The 20,199-nt window shown below is 39.5% G+C and overlaps 1 protein-coding gene across 1 annotated transcript in view; it reads left to right on the top strand.

Annotated features, from left to right (window-relative positions):
• LOC126272586 (anoctamin-8-like) overlaps window positions 1-20,199 on the top strand; it is a 144,005-nt gene that overhangs the window by 78,312 nt on the left and 45,494 nt on the right. Inside the window, exons 7-8 of the mRNA XM_049975512.1 lie at window positions 9,575-9,760; window positions 14,134-14,286. Coding sequence (XP_049831469.1) covers window positions 9,575-9,760; window positions 14,134-14,286 — 339 coding nt within the window. The remainder of the gene's footprint in view (window positions 1-9,574; window positions 9,761-14,133; window positions 14,287-20,199) is intronic.

Below are 20,199 nucleotides of genomic sequence, written 5' to 3'. Positions count from 1 at the left end.
GAATATCAATGCAACAAGGAGAATATACCTTTATATGGATGACATGACCAGTTCTAAGTTTTTCTTATACAACATAACACAAACATGCTTTCAAGGTAAGTTACAGAAAACTTCATTTTTTACTTGGTGTGGAAAGACATAAAGCAGTTTTTTCACTTGTTAGACATAGGAACACTCTACATTTTATGCACATAACTGCTGAATCCTTTTAGGGCATCGCTTGCAGCAGCCATTCTGGTGGCTCTGTTGTGGCCAGTGGCCAACTTCATCATATCTGACATCTGCAATAGGCCTGGAGACTACCAACCTCTTCTTTGGAGCATGTATATCTTCTGTATGTAGATGGTCCTCCTCTTTTGCGATGAACATCATTTTCTGCTATAGTAAGAACCAGAAGCAATATCAGTGTGGAAATAGAGAAAGATGAGAGGTTGTGCCTCGCTGATTCAAGTGACATCTGTAAAGCAACCACAAATTTACAACTGCAACACTGAAGCACCAATAAACTATTCGCATATACCACTTTTTGGAGCGGACATTTATCCCATAAAGTTCTATGAGCGTGTCTGCTAAATCCACTCCTTCCATGTGTTCATTATAATCCTTCACAATCAGAGGTCGATTTACCTGAATTGACTAATTATCCTTTTTACTCCACATCTTGGATATATCCTGTGGATTTATACCTGCATATGTGGAAACCAGTTGCACAGCTTTGTCATACCACATTATTGCTATGATGTTGGATGATTCATGAATATTATAATCCAGTGCCCCTCTTCATTTCCTTTTCAGCTCCTTTTCTTATGCTATGGCTCTGAGTGACATTGTCTGAAAGAATAGTTGCAACACATAAAATACCTTTGTGTTTGAGAATGTTTAAAAGTTCTAAAGAGCTGAACCAATTATCATAAAATATCTTATAGTTCTTGCCCTCTAGTAAATCTTCACACAGCGTCAGAACAATGTCTCATGAAACTCCTAAACCGTGCTCATCACATGTGCCTTTGCTCACATAAATTGCAAAGTCATATATTAGGCCTGATACTCCAGCTCAAGTAAACACTTTATATCCCCATTTATGAGGTTTGTTTTTGAGACACTGAACTAAAGAACTTCTTCTCTTGAAAGGGATCATCTGTTCATCAGTGCTCTTCTGGAGGGAGTTGCAACATATTGTTCCATAAAGAATCTGTCGGGCCTTACTTTGAATAACTTGTCATGCTTGGGATCACCTTTCAGCTTCTGGTTGTTGTTATTATTTATATGGATATATGACAGCATTTCAAATCTATCCCAACTCATAACATTTGCAATCGAAGGAAAGCAACACACTTGTGATCAGTACATTTTATGTTGTGGCATTGGAACTGCACCAATAAATAGTAAAATACCAATATATTGTTTGCAAGAAACATCAATGACAACCCCATCTTTGATGTGTGTATACTGATGAGGGCAATGGATTCGCATATTTCATCATCAATAAACATCTGAAAATAATTCATTGGAGTCAGGTCTTCATCAGAAGGTGGTGGAGGTATGTTTTGTTTCCATGTGGTATCTGGCAGAACAAAATCACCTTTCTTCCATGAACAGTTTTTCTTCTTTTTTGCAGATTGGGCTGCTTCCTGTAGCATAATGTATGCATAAACAATTAGTTATGTGCATTTTGATGTAACACTATGTAATAATTTTTTGTGCTGAAAAGATATAATACTTACCTTACTGGTGCAAGGTTGTACACCATTACTTTCTATGTTTGTTGCTTGCAGTTTAGAGATGTCCTCATGTTCAATACTATAATCCTTCCCTTGCATGTGTATTTCAGTATGATTACATTGTGAATCTTCTAGAACACTGTCAGAGTCTTGTTGGATAAAGTCAGACTCGTTATTTTCTTCATCTGATGAAAAACTAAATTCTGAAATAACGCCATCTGGAATGTGCAGCAGCTCTAATATTTCCTTATCAGTTAGCTTTTTCTGGGGGAATGCCATTTTCAGAAAACTGTGAAACTGGAAGCAGTTTCTGAGTTTATGCAAACACAAGACAAGAATTCCCATAGTTGCCAAATGGTAACAATAACATTTCAGTAAGTGTTCTGAGTATAAATCATTGCAAATGTGTTATTATTTTACAATTAGTGATACATTGCAGTTTTAACAATATTATCCAAAACTTACCTTATAAACATTCATGGAGAGAGGAGTGTAAAAGCACAACAGCTGATCGAAACATCAGAATGACAGCTCATACCAAAGATCACTTTTAAGACCCATAGGTGGGCAATCTGCTGCCATTTGTCGCTGATTTCTCAAAACACGTGTGTGGCCATATGGCAACTACAGGATAAAGATGTAAGGTGGAAACATCCAAGAATGGCCCATAAGAAAGTAGTGTTGCCACATGGCTGCACTGGAGATGAAAGGGTTAAAGTGAGGTCAGAAGATTGCTTGGCTATACCTCAAATGTGGTGCTCAGCTGCAGAAGTCCCACATTTCAGTATCGGTGTAAGAAACTGTTGTTATGCAACTGATACTTGTGTTTGAAACCAACATGTTTGATAAGCAAACATTGTATGGTGTCCGAAGACAAGCCTTTGGGTTCCAAGAGTGTTCAGCACTTCCATACTCCTTCATGTAGCTGATGACTACAAGGTAAAAGCAAATCCATTTTAGAGTTCGTGTGGACCATATTATGAGGGGCATTCAATTAGTAATGCAACACATTTTCTTTTTGAAAGCAGGATGGTTTTATTCAGGATTCCAATGCACCATATTATTCCCCACTCCTTAGGCTACAAAACCCTATTTTTCAACATAATCTCCATTGAATGTGACAGCTTTATGCTACTTTACTGGTAGAGTCTCTATGGCCACAAGGTACCCCCCTGTTATTTGAAATGTTAGCCAGAGTCTTGCTGCATCAATAACCTCATCATCATTCACATACTGCTTCCTGCAGAGTGCATCCTTCGTTGGGCCAAACAAATGGAAGTCAGAAAGTGCAAGAGCCAAGCTTTAGCATGGGTGAGGGGGACAGTCCAATGAAATTTTGTGAACTACTCTTGGGTTTGCAGTCTTGTTAGACCTTGCGCTGTCATGGAGAAGGAGTTTATTTGCATTTTTGTGGCAACAAACATGCTGAAGTTGTTTCTTCAGTTTCCTGAGGCCAACACAATATGCTTCAGAGTTGATCATTACATCATGAAGGAAGACATCAAACAGCATAGCCTCCTCTGAGTTCCAGAAGACTGTTACCATGACTTTTCCAGCTGAATGTGTGTCTTTGAACTTTTTCTTTGGAAGAGAGATAGTGTGCTGCAAAGCGATGAACCCGTGTTTCATCGCCTGTGACACTGTTCAACAAAAAATTGTCACTGTCAGCTTCATAATGCACAAGCAGCTCTGCACAGATGGTCCTTTGTTGCTCTTCATGGTCAGTTAGGTGACGAGGAACCCAGCAGGCACACACCTTTGAGTATCCCAGCTGGGGGACTAATGTGTCAGCACTAACAGCAGAGACACACAGTTGAGGCGTGAGATGTTTGATAGTGGTCCATCGATCACCTCAAATGAGTGTGTCCTCACATTCCATCATTGCCCAGAATTGCAGCTGGTTGGCACACAGGAGATTGGACAGTTTTGCACAACCTTGTTGCAGTGATGACAGATGCCTCGCTCCACTGACTCATCGTGCTGTTCTTCACTGCCAGGTCTGTGTAGACATTCTGTAAGCACCACTGGGTACTTATGATGTTCTTGTTTTCTTCCAGCAGAAACCCAATGGCAGCTCTCTGTTTGGAATACCCCTCCGTTACAGACACAATTTTAAAGTCTACGTATAGCACTGGCATGTATCGGAACTTCATGAAACTATAGCAGCTGAAGCAGGACTATTCCATAATGTGCCACAACAAATTCTGCATTTTTTTCGCTTGAACTTGGCCAATAAATAAGAAATTGTGTTGCATTACTTATTGAACACTCCTTGTACTTGCCTCACAATCTATCAAGAAGCAGCAGAGTGATTACTCATATTTTCCCTTTCATTCATGAAAACTAATGATAAGGGATGTGAAATAGTGGATAATAGTTGCGTCTAGCATAAGTTTTGCAGTAGTTGCCATTGTAGCTCTCTGCAGTGGTGGTTATTATGTCTTTGAGCTCATCTTGCAATTTCTGCCATAGCTGCCTTCTCATCCAGTTGTTGCTAGAACAGTTCAAAAATAAGTGTTGTACCAAGTAATGCACACTGAGCACAGTACTGGTTGCCACACATTGTTCATAGGACATAGTCATTAACCATGCACCAGATGGTTGAATATAGTTAAATTATGATTTGTGTCAAATTCAGTTTGTTTAGCTGTCATGAGAAAGCAAAAATTCCAGATAGATTGCAAACCAATCAAAATTGTACTATGAAGCTAATATTGTCATGTGCCACTCACAAACAGCCAAGTTGTAGTCAGGAAAGTATCCATGAACACAGCAGGGTGGTAATCACAAACAGTTGCGTGACACATTACTAACAGATTCATATGATGCCACAAACTGAGAGCAGAATATTGATGCTTCCAGTCTTATTGTGCAAAGTGCATCTTAGGTAATCCACATCCCCTGTACCCTATTGTAGCAGCTGTTTCAGGTGCATTTCCATGTCACTGAATGGCTAGCTTTATCCTTGTTGTTTTGAAGTTACTGGCTGTCAGTCAAAAAAACTACTTAGACACAGCTGTGTGATTGATATAAAACTGATAGTAGTTTTCAGCATCATAACAAAAATAACTATCAGAAACATCACTAAAAGATAATTCTTGTGCTATACCCCTTCTTTTCTATTATAGTATGGCTGTGTTTCATACATTTCAAGTGGAACGTAACTCAACATAAAAAAGAGTTTCATTGCTGTATTTTCAGAAAATTGCTGAATGTGTTTCAGTTTAATGGTATCAATTAAATAAGTTAAATCCATCATTTTTATCAGCTTGTGTTTTCTGCTCATTGATTTTATCATCAAATATAAAGATTTTTAGTCCTTAAATGTACAGTATGTTGGTGACTTTGTAAACTATCTTGCTCTCTCAGAATCTACCTACATACTCCCCCCCCCCCCTCTCTCTCTCTCTCTCTCTCTCTCTCTCTCTCTCTCTCTCTCTCTCTCTCTCTCTCTCTCTCTCTCTCTCTCTCTTCTCCAAACCCCCCCCCCCCCCCCCCCCCCCGTGCATGTGTGCATGCATACTTAGATGCCCTGAAGCATTCTAGTTAATATATGTTTCTCTGTTTAGAAATAGCACATCGGAGGCAGTAATGTTGTGAATGAAATGTGCTCTGAAACTATAAACTGTTATTTTGACTGCAGTGCATGGTTTATCATTATTTTCCTCTGTGTAAACTTAGTCACTTCCTTACTTTTTATGGTGGCATAACTGAACCATTAATTGAACAATAAAAATCATTCCCTATGCTATGAAAAGTGTGTCCAGTAACTGAAACTGCTGTTACATGTTAGTGGAGAATTTAGTTCCTTTAGGTGCCTTAAGTACTGCTAGTTTAGTGAATATAAGAAGTAGTGGTTGTTGAAATTTGTGATAGTGAGGCTTATTATTTACTATAGTTTGCATGGCATGTACCGCATTTGCTGGGTTGTTCTGCTGCTTATGAAGACATAAATAATTTTCCGTTTGATGGCATTTGCACTTTCTTGTAGCCATTTGCATGGGAAGTATTGTTTGCTGTATTCTTCCATCATATAAGTATTTTGACAGAATAATGTTGATTCCATTGTACATATTCTGTTCTAATGTTTTTCTTAATACTGTACATGTAGTACTTCTCTCAGTGCTGGTATCCATTTGTACTGTGTTATGTTTTTCACATGCAGTTACCCAGAGCAATTCATGGTTTCATTGTTTAATTTACTGAAATTTTCAATCTACTGAATCTCCAGCTCTTTGATTGCTTAAAGTTTTGGAGTCATTTAAGAGTAAGATAGCTAACAGTGATATCATTTATAACACCATTAGAAAAACAATGTTGCCAAAATGAATTAAAGGAAATCTGTTGCATCAGGTTGTACACAAATTAGCAATTCCAAGTGTGTTCCACAAATAACAAGAAACTGCTAGCTTTCAATGCTACACTTAAAGTTCTTTCATACTGTATGTATACAGCACTCACATTCATTAAGTATATCTATGTATTAAGTATGTCTATCTAACTAAGAAGTTCCCTACAAAATTAGGGCTGGGATGGTTCTTTTGAAAATGGCTTGGTTTATTATTCCCTACGTGCATCCATGCCCGGTCTCAGCTTATGCCCAGCATCTAATAAAGGGAACATTAAATGCCAGTCTTTCTTCCTTTCTGTAAACTTTTTAAGGTAGTAAATCTGAAATTATATCACACTTATTAGTAGTTGTAATGAAGATGGGTCAGAATTTTATGCCCATTCTTATCTTCAGGAGGCAACTGTTTTGTAATGCGTATAGAGGACACAAAAGTAAAAGTGAGGACATTATTCTAACTTCCAGCACTACTGTTTATATCCTCAGAGAAGAGAGAAGAGTAGAAGTGGGAAGATTAGAAAGGAAAAGCAGACCACTCAAATGTCCGGATGAGACGGGTACACTCTAGTGAAGATGAAGGTAGACAGAGATGAATGAGGAAGCATCAAAGAGAGGAAGAGGTCAGAGACAGTACATATGCAATTGAATAGTGCAGGGAGAAAAGGGGGTAGGGGGGGGGCTGATGGCGGATAATAGAAATGAAGGGGGATAAAGCTGGGGAAAAAATATCTAAGTTGCTTTGATTCTACTTATTATCATGGATTCAGCAAGTCCTTGGTGAGTTTCTGGAATTATGTGGCTCCCAAATACATTCATATAGATCATACATTTCCCATAAATCCGTGATTTGTGCACAGAACTGACTCCTGATAGCATGCTAAATGTGTTCCATAGCGTTCAGATCAGGCGAATTTGGTGACAAAGATATCAACTTAAGTTCACTATCCTGCTCCTCAAATCAATGAAACATATTCTGGCCTTGTGATACAGACAGTTATCCTGCTGGAAGTTGCTTTCACCGCCAGGGAAGACATCAGACATTTAAGGAATACAGGTAGTCCATAACAATGTTCACATGTCCACAGTTGTCATGTTGCCTCCAATAACTACCCTAATTCTCATAGAAGCCCAGCTTAATGTCTGGATAGCATAATAATGTGCCAACTGGCCAGTATCCTTGATGCAGTGCAACCATTTTTCTGTATGACTTGAGCATCTGAACCTGACCGTCAGTCTGGTGTCACAAGAAAAGTGATTAATTCGACCGATAGGTTTGCATTGATCCACAATTTAGTCTCAGTAACTCTCTCTCCACTGTAATTGCAGTTCATGATGTCGGTAGGTCAGCATGCGAACACAGATAGGTTGTCTGCTGTGGGGCCCATATTCAACAATGTATGCTAAACAGTGTGCTTTCAAACACTAGCGCCTTCACTGGTACTGTACTCTGCTATCAGATCGCCACCTGTCATACTTTGTGGAGTGGGCAAGCCTGATTCTTCCATGTAATATCAAACATTGGTATTGTCACCTTACTGTCATCAAGTTTACTTGGAGTGCTGACATTGCAATTGTTACCAGATAAGCTATGGCTTGCATCGCTGGGGGACAGATGACCGTCATCTCTGACAGTGTGCTGACTCGCTATAATCTTATTCCAACAGGTCTTGAAAAATGTCAAAATACCAATTTAGAGTGAAAATGTAATATAATGGGCTAGATAAAAATATGTACTCTAAGCAGTGGCTACCCACACTTCATCATGGAACATGTACATCTACATTGATACTCTGGTGCATCATACGGTGGTATGCAGAGTATCTATGTAGATGTCGATGTAGATATTCCATAATGAGGTGTGGGTAGCCATGACCTTGTCATCTATTAATTCTTTCACCATTTTACAACCACTTTCCATAGATGTTCACAATAGCAACACATGAACAAAGGGACTGCTTTGCCATTTCTGAGATGCTCGTTTTCCAGGGCCAGGTCATAACAAGCTGCCCTTTGTCGATGCCACTTATGTCACAGACTTTCCCATTTGCGATCCATATCTTCACTAGATTCCCCATTCATCTCTGCTCCACTTACTGTCATTTACATTTCTTACCATGTCGCATGCCCACAGTCCCACCATGTTGCATTCAATCTCATGGCGGTCATTGGTCATTGCTCCTCGCCTAGTTTGTTGTGAAATTTCAGACAGTATTAGAATTGCACTCACAAATCGGTTAGGATATAGAATAAAGTGTGAATGCTGTATATTAAGATTTTTTCTGAAAAACCATAATAACAGACCAAGATGCCCATTAATGTGCAACAGTCCTTTGTGTTGGGCTTATTGTGAATAACAATAAGGGCATTATTTTATACATGGGTGTAATTTTCAGCAACTGTATATATTTTTCAGAATAAATTTCAGTCATCTGTTGCAAATAAATTTTTATTGCACTTTACCAGTTTCGACAAATTAATTTGTCATCTTCAGAAGCCTACAAAATTAGTAATATTATAAATCTTTATATCATGGCTGTACATTTATGTGAAGAGGAGAGAATTCATAGAGGTCAATTTCTACAGAACATCTCAAAATAGAGAAACATCCTGTTCTTCCTCCATCCTTGCTTAACACGAAAATTTTGCTTTTATTTGACAAGGGCTACAAAAAGTGAATATTTCAGAGGGATTTTAAATATATAAAAACTCCCAATTAAATTGAAAAGAAGTATTGAATGATCAACTGGCATTAAAAAACAAACATTGTATTGATTGCATCTCATCTTGTATGAAATGTGAAAATTAGCCAATTCTTTTTATATATTAGAATTACGTGCCATGTTTTTTTCATATGTATTGTGTATAACTTCTTTATATACCTTGGTTATATTTTTTTTATTTGCTTTTATACATGTTCCTTGTTACTAGCACAACACATGCATAGGTCTGATTCAGTTATTGTAAATTGTCAATCTGTCTTTATAATAATCACGTGCAATATGCAGAATTCTGGATGTGTCATGGCATTATGCTTCTATGTAGAAAGTATTGAGTTCTGCTAAAGCACTAAGTTTCTGTAATATACTTCCCTAATTTTGTAGGCTTCTGAAGTTGACAAATTAATTTGTTGAAACAGGTAAAGCTTAATAAAAATAATTTGCAACTGATGATTGAATTTTATTCTCAAAAAGAATAAGAGCAGTAGTAAATCTTCAACCTTAAAACTTGGATACCATTCACTTCAGATGATCATAAAAATTTAATATTTTTACTGTAATAAATCACACAATTATTTTGTCTCTGTCTTTTTGCACCTTTTTTTTGCCCTTATACATGATCTGTTAACCTTAAAAACATTTGATTTACATTATCTTTTCTTTTTAATGTTGTCCTAATTATATATTTTGTGGTAGATGAATGAAACAAAACAATTATTCAAGTTTATAAATTATTTTTATAAATACATGTTCAAAACTGATAACAGTAGAATTTTTTTATATTTCAGGTTTGCTTCTGTGGCCACAATCAGGCAGTTGAAGATGTTGGATATGTCCTCTTCTCATTTTTCAATGTTCTCTGGGCAAGCGTGTATGTTGAAACATGGAAGCGGTACAGTGCAGAGCTTGCATACCGTTGGGGTACTTTGGATCAGCGTGATGAGCTCTTGGTTGAACCTAGACCTCTGTTTAGTGTGAGTATATTGTAACTGCCAGAATAATTTGAAAGTTATATTATCACCTGTGTTGCCTGAATTATTAGAATTTATGCAGAGGTATTATGAGCTATTGTAATACCGTGGTGCCATAAAACCGACACAACGCTGTATCTAAAAGTTTTAGTATTAGGCATACAGTCATTCCATTTATAATCAAATCTTTAAATGCAATAAAAATGTAGTATGGACTAGTCTGATGGAGGAACCACTTTAACATGTGACACAGTATTATAAAAAGCAAGCCATAGTTATTTTTAAAAATATATATAAGCTCAAAATACATTAAATAGAGATGATGTAACACTTTGTGACTATTCTTGCAATGTATAAAAATAGTGTTAAAATATCAAAATTAAAATGTAATGTCAGGTGTTGGTATTGTCGCCTTGCAGCCATCATATTGTTATTCCAACAGGTCTTGGAAAATGTCAAAATACAATTTATAGTGAAAATAAAATATTGGATAGATAAAAATATCCATTCTCTAAGCACTGGCAGGAGAAAACACATTTAAGTTATGGAAACATAGAAGCTTTCATAGCCAGTGGCTCGTTCTCCTGGCAGGAAGGTTGGGAGGGAAAGAAAGAGCGATAAAGAAAAAAGACTGGTGAGTTTTAGTAAATAGGAAGAGTTGTGGAAAAGTTGCCCAGACTTTCGTGCTCATCACATCCAATAAGTCTCCCGTCATGTGGTTCAGAACAACTTTTCCGCAACTTTTTCTCGTTTCCTAAACTTCGCCAGTCATTTTCCTTCATTTCTTTCTTCCTCTTCAATCCTTTTGACAGAAGAAGAAGAAGAAGAAGAAGAAGAAGAAGAAGAAGAAGAAGCTAATGGCTCCAAAAGCTTGCACATTTTCTTAACTTTTATAGGCCTTTTCTACTTCTGCCGCTTAGTGAGTACATTTCTTTATCAATCCAGTTGGATCATATTTTCAGAAATTGATTACCTTCATCACTATGATTAAAACTTGCTAGCTTTCAGAATAATCTTTGTTTTGAGCTAGAACAACACACACACACACACACACACACACACACACACACACTGTATGCCTGTGCATTATACTGGTGTGATAAAAAGTGCCAATGCTGCATTTCGACAGGTGGACTAGGTTGTGTTGGGGGTTGTGTCATTTGGGATGGGTAGAGGGGGGGGGGGGGGGAGGCAGGAGGCAGGGAGAGGGATTGGGGTGAGTGGCTAGTGGTTCAGAGGGAGGAGTCAGCTTGCCAGTTATGAATGCAGGCAGGAGGAGTGCTGTCAGAGTTGGTGGGGAGCAGAGCATGCTGAAGGTGACATAGAGACGTTAATTTGACCCATTAATGAATGACACAACTCTTTGACAAATAATCAGAACTATAGAATGGTTGCATCAGTTGCTCCTCAGTCAACTTATCCCCCCCCCCCCCCCCTTCCCCGCAGGGTACATTTCATTAGAATCTTCACTGTGACTCAACAGTATGCCACTAGCTTTACCCATTTATAGCTGTTGAACTGCATCAACATAGTTCACAGAGTTAAAACACAATGGCCATCTTCTCCTGTATTCTACAGCGTTCAGATTTCCTGTTTATTCCATTTCAGTTATTAATTTCAAACTAAAAACTGTACTAAAGTGGATAACTTAAACTACACCAGTTATTTGTTGACCATTGTGGATTCCAATTACATGTTTCTCTACGCAACATTGGTGGTACTAATATCTTAGATCTGCACAGATAAAGTTTACTCAATATTGAGAGCAAGAAAAATAAAAACCAAGTTGTTACCATGCACTAAATGAACCAAACAAAATTGTCTGAATGTAATCAGCATGTAGTAAATGTTCTCAGGGCACACAATGCAAGGGACACTATAATGAAAAATATTAAATTTAAACTTTACCTGGTTATTGTGATTCTTCATTTTCTCCTAGCATATTGGTTGCTTGAACAATTGTCAGGGTGTACTGCCGATTCATGGTGTCCAACGGGCACAATATTTTGGTGATCAGGCATGTCGCCATCATCAGGTATGTTGACAAACTTAGCTCTTGAGGGCGCACAGCTGACTTATATCCCCTCCACCTGCAAGCTGTTCCCGCTGCGGACTGTGCCTGCAGCTGCACATTGGTGGTCACGGAATTGCTGACGTTAGTGTCTGCTGTAGTGTTGATATAGGTGCTCTGCCCACTGTGGTCACCATATCATTTTGTTTGCTGAGTGTCTTTTCAGTTAAACTCATTACTGGTTCCCAAGCCTTGTTAAGATTATAGTGACAATCTAGGTTGATGAGATCGTCCCTCTTACAAATTTCTGTTGCTTCCCTAATGATGGCGTCCCAGTCTGTGCCAAAATCTTGAAACGTTTGTACTCCATCATGTGATTCGCAGACAAACAGTGCCGAGCAACCGCTGATCTATTGGGATACGTCAGTTAAGTGTGCTTTTGGAGTTCTTGGCAATGAGCAAGTGAGCATCAACAGTGCACACTGTCTGTCCAATGTATGTCTTTCCACATTGAGAAGATGCAGAGCCTGCCAGATGACGACTCCTGTAGGAAGATCAACACTTCCCCCACAAAGAAAGTGGAGAAGAATAGGGCTCTTCTCAGGGATGCAGATTTGCCAGAGGGGGTGGCCAAGGAACTGTTACTTCAAGAACCTGTGCCGCCAAGATATTATGGATTCCATAAAGTCGACAAAATGGGATACTGTTGCGCCCTGTTATCAGCAACATTAGGACACCTACAAATTTGCCATCAAAATAGGTGACGAAATTCTAAGCCCTTATGTGGGTCGATGCCCTCATGACACCCACAATTCTGTGTATTTGTAAAACAACTCAGCAGCTTCCAGGTGAAGCACACAGGTATCCTGGTTAAGTTATGACATCTTGTCATTATTCGCCAGGATGCCTCTAAGGGAATCGCTAGAGCTTATTGGTCGGAAATTTGACAAGAAGACCACCGATCGTCTCAGGTATGTCCTGATCTCCCCTTGTTTTCTGTTTAATGGAGAATACTATGAACAAATGGAAGGAGTTGCAAAGGGCAGCCCACTCTCGCCTTTGGCCATGAATTTGTATAAAGAGTGCTTTAAGGAGGCATCATCCAAACGGAAGCTCACGTATGTATGTGTGGGGGGGGGGGGGGGGGGGGTAATTTTTCCCCCCCAAACTCGTTGACTTCCTTGCACATTTGAACTCCATACATCCCATTATCAAATTCGCTCTGGAGACAAAAGCAGAAAGAAGATTACCATTTCTGGACATCATGATAAAGATGTCACCGTGGGCCACAGTGTGTATTGTTGGAAGAAAATACTAACTGATCTGTATTTGCGTGTAGACAGCTGCCATCACCTTTTGCAGAGCAATGGGGTACTAAAAACACTAGTACACAGGGCATAAACCATCTCAGACTCAGAGTGCCCAAGGAGCCGGAATACCTCAGTAGTGTATTAAAAAAAAACGGGTACTCAGAATGACAAATTAGGTGTGCTCCCTGCCTCACCACACAGTACAACCTGTGGAGACAGAAGAAGTCACAAAGGAAGAGGTAGCCACTGCCTTTATACGATATACCAGCACACTGTCGTGAAAAATTGGACACATATTGAAGAAATGCCGTGTAAAAACTTTTTTCCACCCATTAAAACATGAGCATTATTAGGAAGTATCCAAGATGATTTCGGTTTGCAGAAGGCCAACATATACCAAATTCCCTGTCAGTGTGAAAAGACAAATGCTGGACAGTCAGTGTGCACTGTAGAAAACCATTGCCGACACACACTGGCCTGATGTATCCCAACAAGTCAGCAGTGACAGAGCACTGTGTGTCCAAGAGTCAGACAATGGAATATGAATATACCAGGATCTTGGCACAGACTTCCAAACACTGGTACAGTGTCATCAGAGAGGCAATAGGGGGCGAACTCATCAATCAAGATTGTGGCTATATCCTTAAGAAGAACCATCAGTGAGTTTACATAAGAAGACCTAGCAAACAAAACAATCTTTTAGCCAGGGTGGAGACAGTACCTACATCAATGCTATCACAGACAATGACACTAGCATGTCCGCGACCACCAACATGCAGTTGCGGACATGGATCATGGAGGGAGTGTCTTACAGGAGGAAAGGATTTAAATCAGCACATGCCTTCAAGAACTCAGATCATTAGCACACCTGGACATGGCAACATGTCTAATCACTGAAATACTGTGCCTGTTGAACTCTGTGAACCAATGGCACACCTGTGGACTGTTAGATTTACCTGGTTATTGTTCTAATTTCTTGTAAGATTATATTGAAAGGCAAGAGTCTGTAAAACAAGTATAGTGTATCATATTAAAATATTATTTTTCTCTTTCAGGGTACTCTTGAAGTAAGTCCCGTGACAGGGCGACTAGAACCAGTATATCCAGCATGGAAAAGGAATGTTTTTCGATACTTCGTCAGCATGCCCATCATACTGCTCTGCCTAGCTGTTGTCTTCATCATTATGATTGTGACACTACAATTCCAGGTACTTCTTTATGTGGAAGTCAGCCATATATGGACTATGTACAACTCACCATATAGCAGAGATACTGACTCGCAGACAGGCATAACAAAAAGACTGTCAGAAAATGAGCTTACAAGCAACAAGGCCTTCATCAGATATAGAACAAACACACACACACACACACACACACACACACACGCACACACACACACACACACACACACACACACACACACACACAACACACACAGAAATGAAAGAGGAAGCCGCCTACTAGAATTTTGCACAGAGCACAAATTAATCATAGCTAACACTTAGTTTAAGAACCATGAAAGAAGGTTGTATACATGGACGAATCCTGGAGATTCTGGAAGGTATCCGATAGATAATATATTGGTAAGACAGAGATTTAGGAACCAGGTTTTAAATGGTAAGGCATTTCCAGGGGCAGATGTGGACTCTGACCACATTCTATTGATTATGAACTGTAGATTATAACAGAAGAAACTGCAAAAAGGTGGGAATTTAAGGACATGGGTCCTGGATAAACTGACTAAACCAGAGGTTGTAAAGAGTTTCAGGAGAGCATAAGGGAACAATTGACAGGAATGGGGGAAAGAACAGTAGAAGAAGAATGGGTAGCTTTGAGGGATGAAGTAGTGAAGGCACCAGAGGATCAAGTAGGTAAAAAGACGAGGGCTAGTAGAAATCCTTGGATAATAGAAGAAATATTGAATTTAATTGATGAAACGAGAAAATATAAAAATGTAGTGAATGAAGCAGGCAAAAAGGAATACAAACGTCTCAAAAATGAGATCGACAGGAAGTGCAAAATGCCTAAGCAGGGATGGCTAGAGGACAAATGTAAGGATGTAGAGGCTTATCTCACTAGGGGTAAGATAGATACTGCCTGCAGGAAAATTAAAGAGACCTTTGGAGAAAAGAGAACCACTTCTAAGAATATCAAGAGCACAGATGGAAACCCAGTTATAACCAAAGAAGGGAAAGCAGAAAGGTGGAAGGAGTATATAGACGGTCTATACAGGGGCAATGTTCTTGAGGACAATATTATGGAAATGGAAGAGGATGTAGGTGAAGACGAAATTGGAGATAAGATACTGCGTGAAGAGTTTGACAGAGCACTGAAAGACCTGAGTCGAAACAAGGCCCCCAGAGTAGACAACATTCCATTAGAACTACTGACGGCCTTGGGAGAGCCAGTCCTGACAAAACTCTACCATCTGGTGAGCAAGATGTATGAAACAGGCGAAATACCCTCAGACTTCAAGAAGAATATAATAATTCCAATCCCAAAGAAAGCAGGTATTGACAGATGTGAAAATTACCGAACAATCAGTTTAATAAGCTACAGCTGCAAAATACTAGCACGAATTCTTTACAGACGAATGGAAAATCTAGTAGAAGCCGACCTCGGGGAAGATCAGTTTGGATTCCGTAGAAATTTTGGAACACGTGAGGCAATACTGACCTTACAACTTATCTTAGAAGAAAGATTAAGAACAGGCAACTCTACAATTCTAGCATTTGTAGACTTAGAGAAAGCTTTTGACTATGTTGACTGGAATACTCTCTTTCAAATTCTAAAGGTGGCAATGGTAAAATACAGGGAGCGAAAGGCTATTTACAATTTGTACAGAAACCAGATGGCAGTTATTAAAGTCGAGGGGCATGAAAGGGAAGCAGTGGTTGGGAAAGGAGTGAGACAGGGTTGTAGCCTCTCCCCAATGTTATTCAATCTGTATATTGAGCAAGCAGTAAAGGAAACAAAAGAAAAATTCGGAGTAGGTATTAAAATCCATGGAGAAGAAATAATAACTTTGAGGTTCACCGATGACATTGTAATTCTGTCAGAGACGGCAAAGGATTTGGAAGAGCAGTTGAACGGAATGGACAGTGTCTTGAAAAGATGATATAAGATGAACATCAATGAAAGCATAACGAGGATAATGGAATGTAGTCGAATTAAGTCGGGTGATGCTGAGGGAATTAGATTAGGAAATGAGACACTTAAAGTAGTAAAGGAGTTTTGCTATTTAGGAAGTAAAATAACTGATGATGGTCGAAGTAGAGAGGATATAAAATGTAGACTGGCAATGGCAAGGAAAGCGTTTCTGAAGAAGAGAAATTTGTTAACATTGAGTATAGATTTAAGTGTCAGGAAGCCTTTTCTGAAAGTATTTGTTTGGAGTGTAGCCATGTATGGAAGTGAAACATGGACGATAAATAGTTTGGACAAGAAGAGAATAGAAGCTTTCGAAATGTGGTGGTACAGAAGAATGCTGAAGATTAGATGGGTAGATCACATAACTAATGAGGAAGTATTGAATAGGATTGGGGAGAAGAGAAGTTTGTGGCTCAACTTGACCGGAAGAAGGGATTGGTTGGTAGGACATATTCTGAGGCATCAAGGGATCACCAATTTAGCATTGGAGGGCAGTGTGGAGGATAAAAATCGTAGAGGGAGACCGAGAGATGAATACACTAAGCAGATTCAGAAGGATGTAGATTGCCGTAGGTACTGGGAGATGAAGAAGCTTGCACAGGATAGAGTAGCATGTAGAGCTGCATCAAACCAGTCTCAGGACTGAAGACCACAACAACAACAACAACAACAACAACAAGTAAACTGGTGTTTCTGGCAGTTAGCAAAATTAAACTGTGAATAAGCTTCGGAAATATCGTAGATGTGGGGCTGATGCACAGAGCAGTCTGAGTTATAGTGGGGAAGTGGATAGTCTCCATGTGAATACAAAACAGATTTCTGTGGCTAGGAGCTATCAAGTGAATTAAAATACATTCACATAATTATTGAAGGCTAAAATGTTTTGTTAGTTGCAGATTTTATTTTATTTCCACCTTTCTGACAGTTACGCATTAATTGCCTTGTAGAACAATGATGATATTAAACTTCCTGGCAGATTAAAACTGTGTGCCCGACCGAGACTCGAACTCGGGACCTTTGCCTTTCGCGGGCAAGTGCTCTACCAACTGAGCTACCGAAGCACGACTCACGTCCGGTACTCACAGCTTTACTTCTGCCAGTATCCGTCTCCTACCTTCCAAACTTTACAGAAGCTCTTCTGCGAACCTTGCAGAACTAGCACTCCTGAAAGAAAGGATATTGCGGAGACATGGCTTAGCCACAGCCTGGGGGATGTTTCCAGAATGAGATTTTCACTCTGCAGTGGAGTGTGCGCTGATATGAAACTTCCTGGCAGATTAAAACTGTGTGCCCGACCGAGACTCGAACTCGGGACCTTTGCCTTTCGCGCTTCGGTAGCTCAGTTGGTAGAGCACTTGCCCGCGAAAGGCAAAGGTCCCGAGTTCGAGTCTCGGTCGGGCACACAGTTTTAATCTGCCAGGAAGTTTCATATCAGCGCACACTCCGCTGCAGAGTGAAAATCTCATTCTGGAATGATGATATTTTTGTTGGTTTGCTAAAGAAACTTGCATTTTTTAATCTTTTACACTGAGGCATACAATATATTCTAAATTAAGTGTTTAATTCCACACACTGTTCGCTGCATTACAAGTGCACTTTTTTTATCTTCTAGCCTGTATAGAATTATATCATAATAAAGAACCACATGTGAGATAACACAGCACTGGTACTGCAAGAAAATTTACATCCTGCAAACCACATTGAAAAGGTTAATCTGGTCATACGAATGTGCACATTTTAGTATGTGTAACAAAATTCTGATGCTCTTGGAGTATCCTCTGATGTCTTGTTTCTTTTATGACATAAAACGCAGTTTTCCGAAATTCCTTCACCAGGGAAGAGGAATGGAATATTCCAGAATTTGAAACACGAACATCTGCTAGCATGAGTTTCTTAGAAGTAAATACCTTAGGGGTTGCGAAGCAACTCAAATCGCTTGATACGGGTAAGTCTTCAGGTCCAGATTGTATACCGATTAGGTTTCTTTCAGATTACGCTGATACTATAGCTCCCTACTTAGCACTCATATACAACCGCTCGCTCACCGATAGATCTGTACCTACAGATTGGAAAATTGAGCAGGTCGCACCAGTGTTCAAGAAGGGTAGTAGGAGTAATCCATTTAACTACAGACCTATATCATTGACGTCGGTTTGCAGTAGGGTTTTGGAGCATATACTGTATTCAAACATTATGAATCACCTCGAAGGGAACGATCTATTGACACGTAATCAGCATGGCTTCAGAAAACATCGCTCTTGTGCAACGCAGCTAGCACTTTATTCGCACGAAGTAATGGCCGCTATCGACAGGGGATCTCAAGTTCTAGATTTCCGGAAAGCTTTTGACACTGTTCCTCATAAGCGACTTCTAATCAAGCTGCAGAGCTATCGGGTATCATCTCAGTTGTGCGAGTGGATTCGTGATTTCCTATCAGGAAGGTCGCAGTTCGTAGTAATAGACGGCAAATCATCGAGTAAAATTGAAGTGATATCAGGTGTTCCCCAGGGAAGCGTCCTGGGACCCTCTACTGTTCCTGATCTATATAAATGACCTGGGTGACAATCTGAGCAATTCTCTTAGACTGTTCGCAGATGATGCTGTAATTTACCGTCTAGTAAGGTCATCCGAAGACCAGTATCAGTTGCAAAGCGATTTAGAAAAGATTGCTGTATGGTGTGTCAGGTGGCAGTTGACGCTAAATAACGAAAAGTGTGAGATGATCCACATGAGTTCCAAAAGAAGTCCGTTGGAATTCGATTACTCGATAAATAGTAAAATTCTCAAGGCTGTCAATTCAACTAAGTACCTGGGTGTTAAAATTACGAACAACTTCAGTTGGAAGGACCACATAGATAATATCGTCGGGAAGGCGAGCCAAAGGTTGCGTTTCATTGGCAGGACACTTAGAAGATGCAACAAGTCCACTAAAGAAACCGCTTACACTACACTCATTCGTCCTCTGTTAGAATATTCCTGTGCGGTGTGGGATCCTTACCAGGTGGGATTGACGGAGGACATCGAAAGGGTGCAAAAATGGGCAACTCGTTTTGTATTATCACGTTATAGGGGAGAGAGTGTGGCAGATATGATACACGAGTTGGGATGGAAGTCATTAAAGCATAGACGTTTTTCGTCGCGGCGAGACCTTTTTACGAAATTTCAGTCTCCAACTTTCTCTTCCGAATGCGAAAATGTTTTGTTGAGCCCAACCTACATAGGTAGGAATGATCATCAAAATAAAATAAGAGAAATCAGAGCTCGAACAGAAAGGTTTAGGTGTTCGTTTTTCCCGCTCGCTGTTCGGGAGTGGAATAGTAGAGAGATAGTATGATTGTGGTTCGATGAACCCTCTGCCAAGCACTTAAATGTGAATTGCAGAGTAGTCATGTAGATGTAGATGTAGATCTTTTAATGTTTCACACGTACGAACATACAGCCTCCCTACGACATCGTAGATGCGCAAGTGCGGTGGCGCCTGTCATGTTGCGCTCTCTGGAAACTGCAGAAATGAACCTATTTCTAACAGGTCATGGAAAAATATTCCGAATGGTGGTTTGAAAAGCATTACCATCAAAGTAAATTTCCTTTTACACAAGTTGAACTATATGCGAGAATGTACGATGAATTTCTGAAATCACAGAGCATTTGACTCTCATTTAAAAATCAACTCTTTGGTGACGAGCCATTAGATGAATTTAGAGCCCAGATCAGACATTTATGTCGTTATTAAAAATTTTACTGGCGCATTTGTGTGATATAATTTAAATTGTAATACACGCATGAAAGATCAACATTATATGCGAAAGCTTAGCTTCTCTTGCAGCATATTAATCTTCTAGACCCATATTATATGGGCAAGCTTTGCTTTTCGTGTAGCAACACCATGTATATTAATTTAAACAATTAATTTTTTCGGTTTGTGTGTTCGCACTACTAAGTGATGTTAGTATTGGCTGACTACATCACGT

Source organism: Schistocerca gregaria, chromosome 5 (assembly GCF_023897955.1).
Source record: "Schistocerca gregaria isolate iqSchGreg1 chromosome 5, iqSchGreg1.2, whole genome shotgun sequence".
Lineage (NCBI taxonomy): Eukaryota > Metazoa > Arthropoda > Insecta > Orthoptera > Acrididae > Schistocerca > Schistocerca gregaria.
The sequence above is the reverse complement of the archived record's forward strand: the minus strand, read 5'-3'. Positions and strand labels throughout refer to the sequence as shown.